Source organism: Corvus kubaryi, unplaced genomic scaffold (assembly GCF_017639235.1).
Source record: "Corvus kubaryi isolate FWS band 111438036 unplaced genomic scaffold, C.kubaryi_AGA036_p1.0 133, whole genome shotgun sequence".
Lineage (NCBI taxonomy): Eukaryota > Metazoa > Chordata > Aves > Passeriformes > Corvidae > Corvus > Corvus kubaryi.
The window spans coordinates 31,630,663-31,651,199 of NW_024580667.1; the positions used below are offsets into that span (position 1 = coordinate 31,630,663).

The 20,537-nt window shown below is 38.0% G+C and overlaps 1 protein-coding gene across 3 annotated transcripts; it reads left to right on the forward strand.

Annotated features, from left to right (window-relative positions):
• The first annotated feature begins 236 nt into the window (after nt 1-236).
• XG (Xg glycoprotein (Xg blood group)) lies at nt 237-19,258 on the forward strand. 3 transcript variants are annotated; one of them, XM_042042461.1, is made up of 10 exons: nt 237-316; nt 403-609; nt 8,559-8,600; nt 8,936-8,992; nt 12,636-12,671; nt 15,187-15,252; nt 16,135-16,191; nt 16,835-16,873; nt 17,155-17,274; nt 17,472-19,258. In XM_042042461.1, the coding sequence occupies exons 2-10, from the start codon at nt 549-551 to the stop codon at nt 17,486-17,488; spliced, it is 495 nt and encodes a 164-aa protein (XP_041898395.1). In that variant the 5' UTR covers nt 237-316; nt 403-548; the 3' UTR covers nt 17,489-19,258. The 3 variants fall into 3 exon arrangements, with proteins under 3 accessions (XP_041898395.1, XP_041898403.1, XP_041898389.1); XM_042042469.1 differs by having other exon boundaries at nt 246-306; XM_042042455.1 differs by lacking the exon at nt 237-316 and having other exon boundaries at nt 323-609.
• The last annotated feature ends 1,279 nt before the right edge of the window (nt 19,259-20,537 follow it).

Here is a 20,537-nt window from a genome sequence, read left to right on the forward strand (position 1 = left end):
ATTGCCTTTATCAGCTTTTATTGCTGAGCCAAGAAACAAGCAGGGAAGTGATGCTTTGAGGACAGAGTATGTCTGAGTGATTCTTTCAAGCAGCTTTCAGAGAAGGACAGTCTCCCCTTACAAGCTACTTGAGCTCCCACAGCACCACACCCTGCTTTGAAGGTGAGGATGTCAAACAGGTTTGCTTTCCCCTCTGGAAAGGAGGTGGATCCAGAGTGTTCTGGCACCCTCCTCATTGGGTGCTGCCGCTGCTTCCCCAGCTCCATGCTTCCTGCCTGGGCAATAAATAAGTTTCTTTGAGCACAGGTGGCACCTTGTATGCTGCTCACAGCTTGGCTCTAGCAGGGTTGCTTGCTTTTGTTACCTGTCTGGTACACAAAAAGGTTTCTCTCTCTCTTGCAGAGCTTGTGTGTGGTGGTGAGAAACCTCTTCGGACAGAGCTGCTGATTACAAGTGTTTCCCTCAAACCTTGGCACTGCAGTTGCAACATCTACCATCATTGCTTGGAAAAAACCAACCAGAGCAATCAAGACACTGCATAGAAGAGCATGAAGAAATTCAGAAATATTTTTCTTTTGTGCCTTGGCTTCCTTCTAGTCCATGTAAGAGGTAAGTGAGCGTTACCTAGGCTTATTTAAAGGGCTAGATTATTAAAAATGAAAAAAAAAAAAAGACAAAAATCCCCCAAACAACCTAAACCCCCAGCCCCTAAAAGGGATGCTTGTTTATTTGGAAATGCTTGCTAGCATTTTTTTTTTGTTGCTACTGTTTCATGAGTAGCATTCAAAAGTGTCTATATGTACTTCACGAGTTTCTAAAGAGATACATATCTCTTGGATGATTGCTAATAAGAGCTATGCTAGTTGAAGTTTGTTTATTATAATTTCTTATTTTCTCGCTAGTGTTGCTTCCCTAAAATGATTCACAAGCTTAGGCTTGAGTATAAACTTTTTTAAATGGAAGCTGTAAAATGAGAGTTTCCAGGGGAGCTTACAGTTTCTAAAGACATCCTTAATCAAATACTGACTTCATGTTTTAAAGCTTTTCTTGGTTATTGATATTTTGAAACCTATGAGTTTTATTGTAAATACGAATTCTGATTCAGTTTAAAGATCATGCTTTTATATTGGTGCATATGCTTTAATAATTATAAACTAATAGTTTATTAACCTTAGTCAATGTATTTAGGACTAATTAAGAATTGAATACATTTTGTATATATTTTTTGATGAATAAATAGCAATAGGGAAAATGTAGCATTTTTGTACTGAGTCATTTTACTGTATTCAAACATAATTTCTTTCAGCAAAATATTCTTTCAAACTTTTCTTGATGTCAAACCAAATAGAATTGTCTTTGTGTGCATCAGCCATGTGGTGTACTTGTAACCTTTTCTTTTTTGTGTATTAGCAATACTGCAGAAACTTTTAGTGCAGTGTTGGCTGCAGGAAGAAATCAGTCATTAACCGATAGCTCCAAAATAGCAGCTGCTGCTGATCCTCCCACCACCCTGTATTTAAACGAAGTCCCTAGGAGATCTTGCAGTGATGGTCAGTGAAAAAAACCTTGTCTTAACTTAGTTCAATGGTTTGATTTTAACAAATGAGGAATTATTTAGAGCTCTTCAGCAATTAGCATGGCATAGAAAGAGCAGAGCAGTAGGACTGTGCTGGCCTGCACATTCTGTTGTGAGCAGTGATGATTCATGCAGTCTGACCTCTGGCATGCAAACTTTCTTGTTCTGCAACTGTCTTATGTTGAATAGCTCAGTTCAGACAATCTGAGGCTAAGCAAGCCAATTTGCATATACTCTACTATTTTAATTACAAGGATAGTCAGCCTAATCATTCTTCATTTATACATGTGCTAATTTACAGCCAGTTCAGGCTCTGCTTTGGGGAAGAAGTCATTGCAGAAAGTTCCTGTGGGCTTTGGGCACAGTCTCATGACTCTGGAAACTATTTAATCCACTTTGACAAGCAAAATTAATTATTTTAACTCTGTTGCAACAGATGCTGAATTTTATCATCAAAGTATTCCCCGTGTTTCAGGGGATATTCACAAGAACATCTTCGCAGTCCCAATCAAGACATGATACAAGAAAGGCTTGACCATGCTGGTGAAAAGCTGGTCTAAATTCTTGTGACAGGAATGATAGGGCATGACTCACCCTTTTATAGGCAGCTTAATTATTTTCTAAATTGTAATCCTCTGTCATAGTATCTATAAACTACTGGGCCACCACAGCCAGACCAGATGACATCATTCCTCCTCATCCAGCATTTCCTTTGTGTCCAACTATCTTGAGTTAGTTGGCTAGACTACCTTGACGGACACATCTCAACAGAAGCATAGCAGAACCAAGAACTGTATTGCACAAGGAAAGTGAAATCTGATACAGGTCAGAAACATGTGCTCACTGCAGTATTCCATTTTTAGCTACACTCTCTAGCTTTTGTAATTTCTAGACTTAGATAGGTTACATGAAGGCTCCTATATATTTGAGCTTCAACAACGAATTGTCTTGAGAGGCTTTTAGCCCAATCTGAATGAAATAAACTTTACAGAAACTTCTTCCACTGAATTTCATGGTAACATCCCTCATCAGTTCCTGCAGCTTGGCTGATCTCTGGTAATTCAGGTTTGGCTGTGTCTACACTGCCCATTTAAGGTGTGCTCAGACACAAGTCACGTTGCTCCCTGTTAACAGAGATCATGCATCTGTTTGAAACACTGGTCACATTTGGGTCACAAACCTGTGTGCACACCTGCAATGGGGAAGCTATGCAACCTGGGGGCTCTCCTGTCTATGGACCTGGAAAGCAACTGAGACTCTCACTCAGACCTGACTGCTCAGAATGCTCCTCAGGTTCCCAGTATAGATATAATCTATATAATCATGGTCTTTAATGCTGACTGATAGATCACATGTTTAGCCGGTGACAAAGACAGTGCAAAGACTGATGATATCTGAGATGGTTTACATTTACTTGATCAGATATTAAATGCTACATAGGTAAAGGGAGCAGCATTTATTGCTATTCAGTAAACAACACATCTCTGTTCAGCTAAGGCTTACAAAGTTTTGACTTAAAATCAATTGTAGTCTCAGTTAATTAGCTGTGCACTTTATGGGGAAAAAATTGTAGACTTGTTTGGATTTGAGACCCTATGTGGCTTAGTTCTACGAATAATGTAGTTTTCACTGGAGTTAAAAGAGCAGGAGAGATGAAAAATACAGTCCTGTTTTTCTAACACTGCTCCATGTAGCTGCAGTCCTCACTGTTGCTCTGTGTGAGGTCTCTGTGGACGTGCTGAAGCATTTATGGATTCAGCAGGTAACAAATTCTCTTCTGCTGGCTGCCAAAACTGTTTCGCTCCCAAGACCTGAACTGCAATTATCCACAGGCATGTCAGTGCTATCAGCTAAGGGTGTGATTGCAGTTTGAAAAATCGACATACCTGAACTGGTTGAAGCACTAACAACGGCAGAGCTGTTGCAACATCAGAGCTTGGGAAGAGAAAACAACTATTGTAGTTACTCAGCTTCTCAGGTTCACTTTTTAAGCATTGCTGCCACACTGCAAGCCTGGTAGCAGTGCCCAACCTGACTGAGTATGTATTTTTAGCTTATTTGCACCAGCAATTGCCAATTCCTTTCCATCCCATTGAGGATAAAAAATAACAAATAAATGTCAGAATTCTTTCAAGATTAGAAATCAATAAAAATAGATCTTTCTGTGGCATTTTGCCTCATAGTTGGAGGAGAGAGATTCAGTTTGTTTTGATTAGAGTCTTCCTTCCTTTCCACAGGCTGACATCTATGAACGTTATGGGAAAATACTAAAAATACTTAAATATGACCTGTAGTACAATATCGCAAACACACTAGCCTATCTGAAAGAAAGGCTTGGATGGGTTATGAAAATATAACAGTCCCACTTCCACTGAATAAGCTTTGCCTGTTACCAGTAGATTTTTAATTCCTGAAGAATTTATGCAAAAGTTAAATCACAGCAATGTATTTTCAAAGGGCAACAATGCTACAGATTAAATGATAGGAAAGGCCAGAGTAAGCATTAAGATTAGCAGGCAAGTTAAAGTCCTTCCTTACATCCCTGGTCTTATTACAGCAGTGGTGAAGGAACCAGGGGCTATCCATATTGAAGGTCAAGAGGTGTTTTGCATGCATTTTACTGGTGTACTTGGTATGAAAGTGGGACGAGGAACATTAAAAGACACTCTGTGAGCAAGAGAAACAGCAAAGCCTGGCATCTCCCTGACCACCTAAATATTTGGTTCCCTCTGTTGTGTCCAAGCTACCCACCAGAGAAAGTGGGGATTAGCCAGCTGGTACTTAGGCAGAGAGTGGTCACTCAGAGAGCCCAACACAGCTGTTGCCTGTGCCACACTAAGGATTTCAGCAGGAATACTCATATAGGTCTCTTGTTTGAGTACAGTTCTCATGTAATGTGACCATCATTAAGCCTGAGACTCTCAGACCAAGTGGCTGAAAAGGGCTGGCAGTTTCATGAACCTGTAGTGACAAAGAGAAGCTTTGGATTAAGAGCCCACACCACGGGCTAAGCTCTGCTGCCTCATGACACAAAGCTGAAATTCTGAGATGCACAGGAACATGTATGGTGTTCCTTCATGGAAGATCCCATTTCTTTTGCTCTGCCTGCGATTTTACAGCACACACCAGCTTCTGAACTCACTCTGAAGCAAAATACAGAAAATTATATGTTTTATTTTAGGTTTGCAGGGCATATCATATCATAAAGAACATCAGTTACCTTTGAACAGCAAGGCAAATATCGTAGAAGATTTTCTTTTGTGTTTAGTGAAGCTATGTTGCACAGAGCTAAAGCAGTACTGCCACTCCTACTTTATTAGTGCATCTTAGTTGCTGCTGATTACTTAAATATGTTCTTGTATGAATAAGCGAGACAGTCCTTTTCATGTCCCTTGCATTTAAACTAAAACCAGAAGTGGCCTAGCAAAAAGCATGAAGTCAATAATCAGGTCCACATATTGTGGTCTATATACTGGACCTTGGATCTTAATTACAGATTTTAAAGCATACTCATTTTCCACCCCAGCGTCAAGGGGTTGTAATGGCAAACATTGCTTATGGAAACTAAAGGTCCTTGAAGGAAAAACAAGCTACAGTAACCTCATCAGCAAATATGGATCATGAGGCTATTACATGAAAGAAATAGTACCTGCTCATTGAGATTTTGTCCACAGTGTCCACTCTGGGGTGTAAACCTTTATGTTCTCCCAGAAGTGAGTAATTTCCTTTAAACAAACATAATTGCTTCCGGAATAAAGTTGGACCAGTACACGGGTATGTTCCAAATCACATGCATGGGAAAATACATCCCATTTTCTCATTATGAAGGAAATAAGTTTCTTGATTGTATTAAAATCAGAAATGGTCTGTGCAAAGAATAACTCACCATTTCAGCTTAAAAAACCCCATAAAATGAGTCTCACTAGTGATTTTGGTAACATATTATTCCCTTTTAGAAAATTTTTGTTCTCATTTTTGAGTCACTGACTTTTTTCTTGGTCTCTGCCAGCTTCATAGTGTTTTAAGCTCATTGTCTTCATGAAACAATTCCTATTTAATTACAATGAAGAAATCATACTCATTCATGCCTTTAAATACTGTAAAATCAACTTATTCTTCCTTTCTATCTTGTTCACAATTAGAAGTTAGTTACTTCTAATTTATTTGTCACACAGGTAATCTCATCCCTATCACTACTAGCAATGCACCCAAAACCAATGAATTTAATCATCTTAATGACAAAATTATTTATCTAACACACATGCACGTATATGCATTTTAGATGTGTGTCCAGAAACATGTAAAACACATACAAACACATTTTCTCATGGATTTTAACTTCCTTTTTGATATTAGATTATGCATATTAAAAGCCTGAGAAGTTAATTTCATTTGTCACACAACCTGATCCTCACTTAGCAATATTCATTACTGCTTTATTTAAATCTGCATCACTTTAAGGGCCACAAGCTGTGTTCATATGGATCTAGTCCAGGACTGAGCCTACTTATGGAGATTAAAAATTGCACAGTGATGTCGTGGTGGCCTTTTGTCAGAAAACTTCTGACTGCTGTTGTCATGACCAACTGATAACACTCACCTGCGGAATACAGCCTTGCTCCTCGTAAATTCTACTCAAACACTGTGGGACCTCAGACCCTTGTGATCAAACAGATACATGGTTAAAGGGTGGGGGATCCATTCAACATTTAGATAACAAATTAAACCATAGACAAAAGATGCTACTGTCTACATTTGTGACTAGATATTTCAGAAAACTAATGTTCAAAATTTGTGAACACCAAATGCACATGTGCCTGAGGACATGACTTTGCAAAGACTGTTTTGTGGTGTTCAGCAGGAGCTTATGGGCATTTTCTCAAATTCTCTGTTATGAGTCATTGAGAACCACCCAACATAAAAACATTACTACAGTCATTTTATTTCTATGTCAAAACAGGGATACTCCCAGAAAAAAGGTTAGAAGTAATGCCAAGAAATAGCATACTAGCTGAAAAGCAGCAATAGAAGAGATAACTGGGAGATAATACCACCTGCAGAGCTAAATCTCTTTGTAACTTTATCCACATTAAAACAAAACAAAAAAAACCAAACCAAAACAAACCAAAAAACAACAAGGCCAACAGCAACAAACACAAAACCCCCAACCAATTAAAAACCCCCAATGGAACAAAGCTGTTTCTGCCCCACTAAAATTTCTTTCATTCTCATTTTCTTCAGTATATTTCCAACTCTACTATGGAAGCTGATCTCAAGAAAAAGAGATTATGTGGAAAATTAATTTGTTTCAGTCCTTTTGTTCTGTGGGGAGCTTCACTAATTTATTTCCCTTGTCATTTATCTTCAGAGTTCTCTGAAGTGACTGCAGTTCCTATTGAGCTACGTATCCTCTGAGAATCTAATATGGTTTTGTTTTTAGACCCACCATTATGTGGATGAAGTCTGAGCTGTTCAGCTATTTAACCAACTGTTATCCTCCAAAATTAGATTCTTAAAAATGTCTAGGTACCGTCTCAGGAATGATAATGAGCATTTAAAATTCTGCTCAACAGAATCTTACTCCTTGTGGTCATTTGATGTTATTATCAGAGGAAGTTGGTATGGAAGTCCAAGCAGTATTTTGGTTTATTGCAATATAATTTACCATGCTGTACAGATGTCCTCATACAAACTGCCCATCTGTCAAGGGTTGCATTTACATGGTCAGAGATTTCACTGTGGATTCCTGTCTTAATCCCAAGCAGTCATTCTGTGTTGGTGCCCTTTTCTTTTCATTGCTTGGTTTATCGTTAGAAATAATTTTTTAAAAAATCAATACAAATAATTTCTGCAGGAGATTTTCAGTCTTCTTTTTTCTCTTCTTAAAATTTCTGTAGCTTTCTTCTATTTCTCCCTTGAAGTCTCAAAACAATACCTTTTGCCTTTTCCCACCTTTTCTATAACAGAACAGACCTACAATAGGGGAGGGAAATGTTGGTATTGTCCAGAAGGGACAGAAGGTGTTAGTAACTGTTTCAGTCTGTTGTTTTGCTTTAGTTCTCATGTAGTTGAAAGCATCTGCATCATCTTTCTTGAATTTCATATTCTGGTTAGATTCCACCTTCTATTTTTATTTTTCCTTAACTTCAAAGAAATATTACGCCTGAAACTTTTCCACAGTCTTCCTTCACAAGATGATTTTGTCACATTCTCTTTACAGCATTAGGACCTCAGTAGTTGCTTTCCATATTGTTAGTTCCTGCATGTCATGACCTGTAACAAAGCAGCTGGTTTGTCCAACAGCTCTTCAGTATTACAAAATTATTTCTGATGACCCTAGTTCTGATTATGGTTACAGAATTATTCCTGATGACTCACTCCAACAAGAAATGGTCTCAGGCACTGATGATGGTGGTATCCTGAAGCAATGGGGTTCAGGTCAGACAGCCTCCTCCAGTACTCTGGATGCTGATCAAAAATGAGGATTTTACCCGAAGACAAAATCAAAGGACAGTCAGGATTAAGTTGCTTGTACTGATGGCACTGAAGAAATGCTTCAGAAAAATAGAATTTGACCATATAAGTCAAGGCAGGAGGTCAGCCTGTGGGTAGTGTGTCTGCACGAAGATCAAAGTGTTCCATGGCTGGGGTGACAGCCCACGGGCAGCAGCTCAGGGCCCAGTAAGGAAGGGCTGGTGGTGTTTGCATAGCAGGTGAATATGATAACACAAGAGAGCAGCTTCTCCTTGGCCTATCTGAACAAACAACTTCTTTGAATTAAATGGGCCCATGTCTCACAGCCATTCAGGACTGCACTGCGCAGGGATGACAGCTGACAGCTTGTTCTCTGCCTGCTGCTGTTTGGATGGGTCTTTCTTTTGCCTCTTCCTGGTGTTCTGGCTCCATACAGAGCCATCAGGTCAGGAGGTCATGGAAACTGCCTGCTGACTGACTGTCTTTTCTTCTGACACACTCTTTCTAGGTCAAGGTGATTTTGATTTAGCTGATGCCCTTGACCACCCTGGTATGTAAATTTTCTATCTTTATTTTACTATGGTGTTTGCACCCAATAATAACTCTTAAGTCTTTTTCCTTGAGGAATAGAATGTGAAGTGTTTACTACTTAAGTTAAAGATACACAGAACTGGAAAATGCTAGATTTCAAAGTTTCTATCATGAAATGAACATTTTCTTTAAAAAAAACCAAACAAAAAATAGCTTTGAAAACACATCCCTTCATTTTTGGCTTCTGCTGTGATACATAAAGATTTATTGAAAGCAGCTCTCTACATTTGCAGATACCTGCTTTTGTTAGGTTGAAGCTGTTATTGTTTATTGACATGTCATTGTGTCCAACAGATGACATAATTACCAGGAAGCCTACAGTGATCAGAAGACCAACAAGACCTGTGCTCAGTGAGTAATAAGTAATGGGTCATAAAACTGATTTTGTATATGTGAGAAGCTTTCACATGAGGTTCTTCATCATATTTTCCCTTGTGCTTTAGCTGAGATAATGTGTGGATAATAGCTGTCTGCTTTATGTAAAATAAGTGCTCTTTTGACAGTTACCCATTACCTGTCTTCAGCTCTTCCAGTAAAGTGTTAAAGCATGGCTGGCCAGGCATGGTATTTTATCTCCTGAAGATCTTCTTCATACTTTTCTAGATTGTTCTGAACTCCCTGGGGAGTATAACAATGGGTAACTTGCTAAAAATGGCTAACTGTTCCTCTACTTTTTTTCCCTATTATCCTTACTTTTCTGTATATTTATTCATGAGGCCTGATAACAGACATGGAAAAGATCCAGAAGCAAGTTGGGGGTATCCTTTCTTCTCACCATTTATTTGATTCATATTACCTAGTACTGATTGCTGCAATCACCTGTGTCAGAAAGGAAAAAAGGTTCTGAAGAGTGAAGAGCTGTAGTCCTGAGAATGCCAAACAACAAATTCCAATGAACACTTGTTAATGTTGAAAAAACCCAAATTCCAAACAAGAACAAAATTGGATTTGTGATGGAACAATTTATGACAACATAGAGTTGTTTTCATCTAAACTACGCTGCAATAAATTTCTGTCTATCAAACAAGATGCTTTAATTGGAAAATGCTGGATAACATTAGCCCACACAACAACGTTAGGTCTTTTTCTGGACAAACTTGGCAATAAGACTTTAGGTGCATGAAAGTAGTTACATTTTCCATGCAATTCTCTGGCTCCCTCTTTGAACAAACAGGGGCAATATTTTGTGAAAGTGGTAGTTATTATATACTTTAAGGGCTGCATTCTTCCTTCCAACTTCATTTGGCAAACAAAGTTTGTGTCTGGCCTAGATTAGAAGTGTTTGTCTAATTTAAAATATTGCACTCAATGTGTATTTGTTCCTATCCTAATGCAAACATTTCAAGTAAGTTATTTGAATTGTGCCCTAAGATACTTTATCCTTGGTCATGCTTAAAGGTAGCTTAGGGATGCCAATATCGACATTGAAGCTGCCTAAGTCAGGTGAAAGGAATTTTTATTTTTAGGGACTCCTAAATCTGTTAGAGATACAAACATCAAATAAATATTTGCCCTAACCAAATCCACTTCACTAATTTTTGGGCAGGAAGAACTCCATGTTTTCCAGACTCTTTCAGAGTCTCTTTCAGCACTACAGAGGACTGCAGAGAGTTTAGAAAAAGAAATTAAAACTTCTTAAGAAAACCCAAGCCCACGGTGTTACAAATCAATTATTGGAGTCGGAAAGTGCAGAAAGATGGTACAAAAGTATGTTCTAGCATCTGCATAATGCTTCATCTTAACTTCAGGGTGTCCCCTATGTCTCATTCAGAAGTGAGGCCAGCTGAGATTTTTGTTCAGCTGAGGCCAGTTACAGGCAGTGTCCCCTGGGCATCCCATGCACCTCTGCCCAGTTGAAGGTCTCCTGTAGGCCCCTCCCTAGTGTAACAAAATTCATCACAAAATTTAATGGAAGGTTATGTTTATTTACAAATCTCAAAGTAAGTTGATGTTTACCCACTCACATTGTTCCTGCATTCTATTTAATTCAGCCATATCCTCACACCCACATGCTCATGAGCACCAAGATGTGTCTGGTGAGCATTGTGTGCAACATGAGACAAAGCTTGCCAGCTACTGAGCTCTTACCCTGTCTCTGTGCTTCTTCTTGATCAGAAATGACAAGTAGAATCCACAGATCTTTTATATCCTTTAGGAGTAATCAGGTATTATAGAGAGGTCCTTTATTAGAGACCATAATATTTCTCACTCCAGTGTCTTGGAACCCTTGGTCAGGTTGCTGCCCACTGTCTTTTTTTTTTTTCTTGCTTGTTCAGAGTACACAAGCTATGTGCACAGATTTATTTTCTAGGTGGACAATCAGGAAAAGTAGTAATATACTGCAGCCTTTGGTGTTAGAATACCTTTCTGCTTTTCCTCTGCTGACAAGTCATCTGTGCTGTCATCAGAGCACAGGCCTGCTGGTTTTGACAGAAACAACACATTCCTCAGTTTTACTGCTGGGAACAGTGACCTTTATTGTCTGTTCTTGTAACACTTCGCTGTTTTTTCTGGTCCCTACAGACACATGCATTTCCATTTTTATTAAATTCATATCAACCTTAGCATTTCTGCAACAAATCTCTGCATGAACCCTCCAGAGTGGAACTTGCAGTTCACCTGAATTCTTCATCCCAATAATAAATTGAATCCAGTTTTCAATTTATTGCTTCTTACAGTGTTAGCATTTGACAGGTAAAGGTATTTTTGAAATGCAACTCTCTGCTGGGCAGTCACAGGGAGGTTCAACACCTGACAAGAGCAAACCAAATCATGTATTATGAATTTGATTATTTTCCTGCCAGATTTCCTGGTGACATCAAAACATTTCTGAGTTGTTATGCAAATGAGACTAGATACTGTGCAAAAGCAGCTTCCCACTCCTCCTGGATATAAAGAACAGAAGAAAACAGACTTCTGCATGGTGATTTTCTTGTGTTTTGCAAATTCTGACACACATGTAATGAAAAAAAGTGTTTAATTGAGAGTCTATCTAATTGTCTGTGGTAATAAGCACTGTTACCAAAATTTAGAGAGGTTTTACTGTCCCTTTTCTTCTGATTTACTGCATCACTCCACATTTATAAGCATCAAGAAAGGGATTCTTGGAGTTATGACATCCATCTAATATATTTGTCAGAACTCACCATCATTCCATATACACCTTAAATACCACCCACATATTCATATCCACACCTGCATGTTAGAAACAGAGCTCCTCTTTATGCACCTGCAGCTCATGGAAAAAATTTTATTGGATGGAAAGGTTCCATCCCAGGTTCAGCACAACACATGTACAGCGCAGGGCAATGGTCACAGCTTGTTGATTTACTGGGTAACATGCACGTACAGACATTTAATTCTATCTAAAAACCTTTATAGCTCAGGCAAAGAAAAACAGACTGTCTCCCAACCTCAGACAGGTGCATATGATTGCCTGAAGCAAGGGGTCACCATGACCCTCACGTAGATTAGGTGATTCAATCTCTCCCCAAGTAGGTTTATTGCTCCTTGGTATTTGTTCTTGAAATGGGTATTCAGTTTTTGCAGTTCAATAAATTACACTTAAGCCAAACATACATACACCAATTTTAACCACAGACATAAATGTTAATAATTAAGTGTATTTAAGAAATGGATACAGTCACATATTTTAGCAAAGATAATTTTATTTTTTTTACTTGCACGTATATTAAAGAGGTATTGATCTTGATTCAACTGTAAGATTTATTTTGACATCATTTAAATCAGGAAAAAACCTTCATATTTTGAGTAGAAAATACTGTACTGTTTGTCAATTAGTGTGTGGGGAAATATTAGATTCTATCAGAGTTTTCGAGAAAAGTGTGGTAAGTTATTTGAATTTGTGGGACTGATCTGAAAAAGGTGCTTGTCAAACATTCAGTTGAACACATTCTAATGAAAATAACATTTCATTTCCCTCAAGAATTGTGTGTAATTCACTTTTCTACATCTTCCTCCTATTCATTTTTAGACAATGATCTACATTTAGGAGATGCTCTTGGTGGGGGTGAGTACTCTCTTATTTCCTTGACTATAAGGGGATTTTTTCTTTCATAGTCTTTTTCTGAGCTCTGCCTAATTTGGAAAAAAGAGATTTCAGTACTGCAGGAGGTGCTATGGTCATGTGAGTCATTACAACTCATGTACATGCAGCCCTTCTGCCTGAGGCTGCCACGCAGTGTCACCAGCTACCTTTGAGAGCTTCCAGCTGCCCTACCTTGCATGCACTGAAGTTAACTGGGGCTTCCTGTGCCATAGCAGACCCCCCCAGGCATGGCCCATTCACTGTGGTGGCTCAGGGTGGAGTCCTCTGACAGAGGCTTGATGATGGTGATGGCTGTAGTTTCTTCAGCTGCCAAAAATGAGCCTGCCAAAGAATTAGGAATCAGAGGTAAGACTGGATGGAGAGGTTTGAGCTTCTTGTGGCTCTGCTGATGGCAAATTAGAAATTCAGGAAGGAATGTTTCAGAGATGAGCACTGATGATACAGCCTAAGTTTGAAGCAGCCAAGCTGTTGTAACATGCTGTTAACTTCCAGATATTCCCATAACATCCAGATCTGACCTAGGAAATATTCATAGTAATGTACTGAGCTGTGCAGACATGTGAAATCCTTGAGGTTGGGAATTTGTACACCAAAGTTTATTTAGCATGTTTAGAGATGTACCAAGGATGTGAAGTACTCTAGAAAGGTTCTTGAATACTGAAGTTACCCAAAATGCAACTAGTATTGAATCAAAGCCAAGAATTCCACTTTAATCACAGCCACACAAAAGATCAATTACTTCTCAGCACAGATCAGTTACTTCAGCACAGAACCTCTGAATCAGCTGCAGAGGTCTGGTTTACTTATGTTTCAGTCTTAGAGAATGAAACCTTTTATATTGGGGTTTTTTTTTCCCATTTCCATGTTCCCCTGTGGTACTTCAGGCCTTCGTTTGAATGACATGTAAGTCCACACTTTACAAAGCTGAATATAATTTTGTTAATAATTCCCATGTTTATATTGTCATTTGTTCCTCCCTGTACTAATTGTTCCATTCCTGCAAGTTTTTAATGAGTACTGTTATGAGAGGATAGGTTAAATATATTGAGTAAATAATTAATTAATAGCTTAAGTATCTTCATTAACCAAATCTTTTCATTCCAAGGATGGCAAATTGTGCTTCCCTTGGTTTTTATTTATTTGTTCTATTTTCAGTTCAGGTTCTTAAATGACCTTCAGACATGGTATAATGAGGTTAAAGTTATGTCTCTTGTTACCAGTACTTCTGAAGACATTATTTTTTCACCAGCTATGCCATACAATATGTCTTCTTATGCTTAGAGAAACTAAGTGCAGCATCACAACAGAAATGAAAAATGGGATTGGGGGTTTTCTGCTTTTGTGCCACAGTGAGTCTTAGTTCATGACACAGAGAGCTGGAAGAGATCAAGCCCTTCCTCTACTGAATATAATTAACTGGGCAAAGTCTGATTCAGCAAAGCTTTACGACTCTACCTAAAATCCATTGACTGTAGGCTACACTCACTTGAAGTTAAGCATATACCTAAATAATTTTCTGGATCAGAACCTAAATGATGGTCAGAAACAGAAGCGTATTTAGCATTGTATTTAGCAGCTAGGCAAGAATAAAACACAGCAAAAGGGCATCTAGCATGTTTGGAAGGTGAAAGATACAAGGACGGGGAGGGAAATTGCTATTTATTTCTGTGACCTAATTTTGATTTGTGCAGAACTAAATTCACTGCCTGGCTATGAGAACAGTTAAATATGTGATTGATTGGTTGAAAAAAGGATGGCAAGAGAGGACCTACTCTATACATGCAGAGCAGCAGCCCTAGATATTAAATTTGGCAGCCCTTGATACTCCAACACTGTATATGCAGTTTGGAAAGTGCTTTTATTCATCAGATCTCCTGCTCTATCCAATGCATCTCGTTCTAATCCTTTGGAAAAAATTAAGGCTAACTGCTAACACAAAGTTCTAAACAACAACAAAGCTGAAGTCTGAGTTCATTTTGCACAGATCAAGAGCAGGAAATTCATTATGCATTAGATAAACTCAGCATCTGCTAGATGAAACCTATCTGCAGGCCTTATTAATACCTGCTGATGGCAATGAGATAACCTGTTGCCTCCTGCGCAGCCTAGAACACCAGCTTCTCTCTTGGCTCTGAGTAACTGCACCACTGACACCCACAGTGACACATGGTGCCTCCCAGCTGTCAGCTTTAAACAATGTTAGCACTTGCCAGAAATACATGAAATATTTTCCTTCAATGTTTTTGTGAATTATTCTCCTCTTTTGAAAATATTCCCTGTTCACTTCCAAGTCAGTTTTTGTTGCTAGATATTTGTTGATATAGTGCTTAAGTCTTTTAAATTACTGAGAAGGTCCTTTTACTAATTCATGGGAAGACAAGTTAGAAATAGGTATAAAATGTCAAATTATCCTACTCTTTATTTACTGTTCCCAGTTTTGCCTGTTCAACCATCTAACAATATTAATTATCAATAGGTGACATCTCAAGAAAACCTTTATACCCACCTCTACCACCACGCCCGGGAAGTTATGGTAATTCTGGTAAGACTATTTGTTCTTAAGAAAATGCAGCGCTATGAGCAGACATTTTGAATACTTTAATCTCTTATTTCTGTAGTAATAGTTTTTATCATCCTTTCCCTACATCTTCTTTGGCAGTCACTGTTTATGACCCAGTGTTTGGAAAGCTTGTTTCTGAGTTTTAGTGTTGGTACCATAAAGTTTTTCTGCCTGCTCAAAATGTGGGACACTGTGTCCTAAGTGGCACAAGACTAACATTTAATCTTGTTTGCGTTTTCATTTTGGGTGTGTATACACTGAACTATGTGAAGGCTCAAATTTGACATCTAGCCACAGGGCAGGGATAAATCTGTGTTCAAATCCATTTGAGATGTGCATCTGAGATGGCCCTGGGGCGTACAGCAGATGGGGATGGGCAGCCTGTATTGCTTTTGAGTTCGGTTCCAGACACTCACTTAAATAAAGTAAATGTGGCATATCTATTCTGGCTTTCACCCTGTACCTCTACTTACTTTGGGTGTGGCTGTAGTGGTGAGCCATGGACAGGTCCTTCTGGAGTCCTCCCTGGAAAGAACCCACTGACTATCTGCTTCAGGGATCACTGGGACTCAAGATGTCCATGTTATATAAGGATTTGTGTTACTGAGGGCCCAAGACCACGTATCTCACAACTACCCAAAACAGACACAGAATTTGTAGACACCAGCAGTGCCAGTACTTCAGCTTTCAGGTGAATTTTGGCAGGTGACCATTCAGTGCAAGACATATGACCCATCCACCATGTTGAAGCTGGGATTTCAAAGGTTCCTCACCTCTCCCTAGAACACTACAAAAGGAGTGGACAAGGGAGCTGAAGGGGTTACCATTGTAGAAAATTTTGCAGCTGGAATCTTTATCTTGCAGGGGGTTTTGATGACTCAGATCTCCTTGATGGGAAGCCTTTACCACCGGTTATAACAGGTAGCCTTTGCCAATTTCCCTTGCAACAGCTTCCTAACACCTGTAAACTGGAGCTGGTTGGTTTTGCTTTAGTGGTAATCTGCTTGTCTCTGAAGGAATAGGAAAAGACTCTGCTATTTTTATTTAGGTTAGTTATCCTTCATGAAAAAATATGGTTTGGAGCCTGAAGCTAAATCTTGAAACATGTTCCAAAGCATGCTGTAGCACTCTGGCATATGCCAGAAGCCTGCAGGTTTTATCCCTTTGAATTCAGCAAGGAAAGTCCCAAAGCAAGGGGCTTGCTGAAGTAGATGGACCAAGACTAAGATCTTGATGTAAACTACTGATGAAAGATCTGATTGTCTGGAAGTAGAGAAGAGATAGAGTATACTGGCCTCCCTGTGAAATCAGCTTGATGTAGAGTGTTACATATGATCCTTCTATTAGATGATAACATTCATGACCAAAAATGAAGTGTCAAGAGGAGGAACAGTTATTCCTCTGGCCAGCACAGCTATCAGTGAGGAGTGGAAGGGCAGCTCCTCTCTTTCAGTCCTGTTGGGCCACCCCTTTTGCCCTTTGTATGTCACACTTTGCTGAATAAAGACTTAGTTCTCAAAACATGATGACAAATATTTCGATTAAACTTCACCCTCTATTCCAGGAGAAGAGGAGCATCCTTTCAATCATGGAGGGAACACAGGTATAGTAAATAATTTACATTCTTCTACAATTGATTTCTGATCTTCATGAAATATTAAAATCATGTTGGCCCTCTAAAAGTAGCACATATACTAAATTAGGCTTTAAGACACTATTTTCACATCAGCTGTAATGTAACACAATTTCTATTCATCTGCTTAATTTTATTGTTTCACAAAACTATTTTCATAATTTGGGAAAAGCACACTTTAGTAGACAATATGCTTAAGACAAACCATCTAAGTGCCTCTGAAAAAAACCCTTCTCTTTCTTTTTCCACAGATTCAGGATTAATAGCTGGAGTTACATCTCCTGTAATTTCTTCTTTTGTAATACTGGTTGTTGGATCAATAGCAGCCTACACTGCTTACAAGAATAAGAAACTTTGTTTCAAACCACGTGGTAAGGCCCAGTTTTCCACTGATTTAGTGCTGAAGTAGATGGGAATTTGACAAATAATTGCCTCTGCCACCACAGAGGTGCCTGACTCTTGTGGCTCTGTGTGTGGAAACCAGCCCAGGTGCCCCAGATCAGCCTCAGAAAAGCTGGAAAAGATCACCCGCAGTGGAAATACTGAATGTTCAATATTCATTTTTCAGGTGGGGCTACAGTGTAAACAACTGAAAGGAGAATTGCTCTCATCACAGGTTCCTTTGGTTGGTGACATTCTACATTGCCATTTGGACAGAAGAAAATCTTCCTTAACGAACATTTTCTTGAGACATTGCAATCCTGCTCTCTCTAACCTGATGTCACTTTTGCACCTCGAGCTTTATGTCATCAAAGATATGCTTAAAACATCCAGAGATTGTATTGCACTCTCTGACCTGAATTCATAAAGGTTGGATACGGATTTGGACTCAGAAGTTATCTTAAAGAAAGAAATCAAGTTTGATATAAGCTAAAAAGGGAAAGATTTGGGTTTGTGAGGATTCAAGTCACCAAATAAATTTTTTTTCTGTTTTCAAAATTAGCCAAAAAACTTCATCCTTCTGATAGAATAGGAATAAGGAGTTTGCCGTTTCCCTTAACACTTGTTGGGTTTCTCCAGTATATTTCTGTAATGATTACTGTTTAAAGAAAATTTGTAGTTGTATAAAGGATTAAAAATTTGAATGCCTTTACTTTGTATTTATGTCTGAATTTTAGCAAAGTGAAAGGAACTATAGCTAGAAAATTCATTTTTAATTTTATAATATATTGAAAAGATTATGTATATTGACAAACCACTGTTTAAAACAAAATAGAGAGGAACACATGGTAATTTTATTTATTTATTTATTTAATTGATTAATTACTGAAATGGTATTTAGCTCTTCTTAGGAACTAGAATTTCACATATGTGTAATTTCTCTTCTTGAAAACTTAGGCCCTACTCTAAGAACCTTTGAAAGCATTCATCTAGCAAGACGGGTTTTTAAAGAAATACTTCTTATTCGTAACTTCTGAAAAGGGAAAATGGGTACAAAGCTTCTTCTGATTCATTTAGAATGAGTTTGTCATGCTTCATTCTCTAAGCTCCAAGTCACAACAACTTTTAAACTTCATGCTATGTGGAGGTGTGGTTACATAGTTTTTCTAGCAAGACTATTTCATGTCTTTCCCTCATTCCTGATCAGCCTTGCTGGGCTAACAAATGTCCTCGTGTAGACAAACCTATCACAAAAACTGACACTTTTCCTGTCTCTGCCTTCATTTAGCTAACTGAATCAAAAAAACAGCAAATGAATGAAATACAGTTGAAAGCTGGTAAAACTAGCAGTTTACTGACAAATCTGCAATACAGCCATTTTAGCTAACTTTTTAAAGCATAAGGAAATCAGTGTGGCTTTATCTTCATTTTATATGCCAAGCATGTTTTTTGTTACCAAAATTCCTTTCAGATGGAGGTAAATATGACTTTGTGTTTAGAGGAATACATATACTAAACATGTACTTTTTCATGAAATAAAATACTATTTGTCTAAATTATATTTTAAATGGGTATATATCAGTTTCTTGCTTAGATGACCACGATTTTTTTTTTTTTTGATTCTGAAAGAAATTATAATGTACATCAGCTTAAACATAGAAACATCTTGACAACATACAAACAAATGAACACCTTTGTGGCTATCACTTTTAATTTATGAATGAGAAAATATTTTTAATATGGTGTGGTTAATATGGTTTAAGGACATTTAATATTTCTTTTAAAATAATAATCTTCCATGTTAATAGTTAAAACAGATTGATATGTATTTTGTCAGGTAGGCGTAAAGATTGGATTAATGAAATGATAAGTGTTTTGCTGTTACAACTTCAGTGGTTTGTTCAGCCATGAAAATACATATTTTGCTTCTTTCTCTTCAAAATTTTCAATAAACACCTACTGTGTTTTATCTAAGATGATCTATGTTTTGTTTGTTTCGCTTGCTACTTTCTGGAACATATGAGGACTGATATGTTCTATATACAAGTTCAACTATGTCCCACTAGGATAAAGAAGGAAATGCTTCAAACTAAAGAAAAATTACAGGAATAAAAAAACCAAAGCAAACCCAAAAAAACCAAAACAGCTTAAAAAAAAAAAAATAGATAATTGTCTAGAGAAGGATCTACAGGCAAAATTTTTGCTTTTGCTATGCTATGAAAATTTATTTAAAATTGTTCATATTTTCAAAATAATTTATTACTTGTGTTGATGTTAGCCCCCAAGCAGATTTATTATGGAGAATTTGAGCAAAACACATGAATCTGAATGGATAAACCCTGACTACCCAAGTGTTTAACCCTCTGAAAATCTTTGGTCTAATTATGTCAGCATACACCCAATATACCAATATACCAGTGTGCAGCAGTGTGCACACTTTTAGGTGTTAATTTCCGTTTTGACTAGAATGATGAGATGATAACAAATTTATAGTTATTGAAATAACTATTTCTATTATTATTATTTCAGGTAATTGAGGGGTTATGTAGGGAAGCTCTAGTGTATTTAAGTCTGGAGGGGAAGGAATGAAGGAATATAACCCAGCTGTTAGAACATCAGAATTCTAGCTTGTTTTACTGGCTCACATATTTAAAATCCATTCTATAGCGTAAAAAAATTTACTGGCACACAAGTAAAACAGAAAATCACCTAAATGTAGACTTCACTTTTATTACCAAGGAAAAGCTTTTTTCAGTCCTCCAACTGAAATACAGATGCCAGTTAAATTATCTACAACAGTAATCTTGCTACTCATTAACATGCTGTTTATTTAACTTGTCAATATAAGCCAAAGGTGAACACAGATCCCGGAGAATTCTGTTTCTGTGGGATAAATAAAACTTCATTTCCTGTGTGTTTATGTCCTTCCTTCCTTTAAACACCTCACCACTACTACAGAGCAATGACAACCTCTTCTCCAGTGGACCTCTAGGATTCTCCCAGGGTGTGAGGGAACAGATGCTGCAGCTTCGAGTGGCAACAGAGATCCCTTGCAAATTGTTGGAAAAAAAGTTTTAAATAGTTGAGTGGTACCATTGGGCATTTTTTTCCAGTGGTACACTGTCTGAATTTGTTGACCTCTGCTACACAGATACTGATGTTCACAGCACATTCTGACACAAAAATGCCTCGGATGAACCACAACAGCTTAAAATTACCTTGCAAAGATATTGCATGGCTGAATTACGTCACA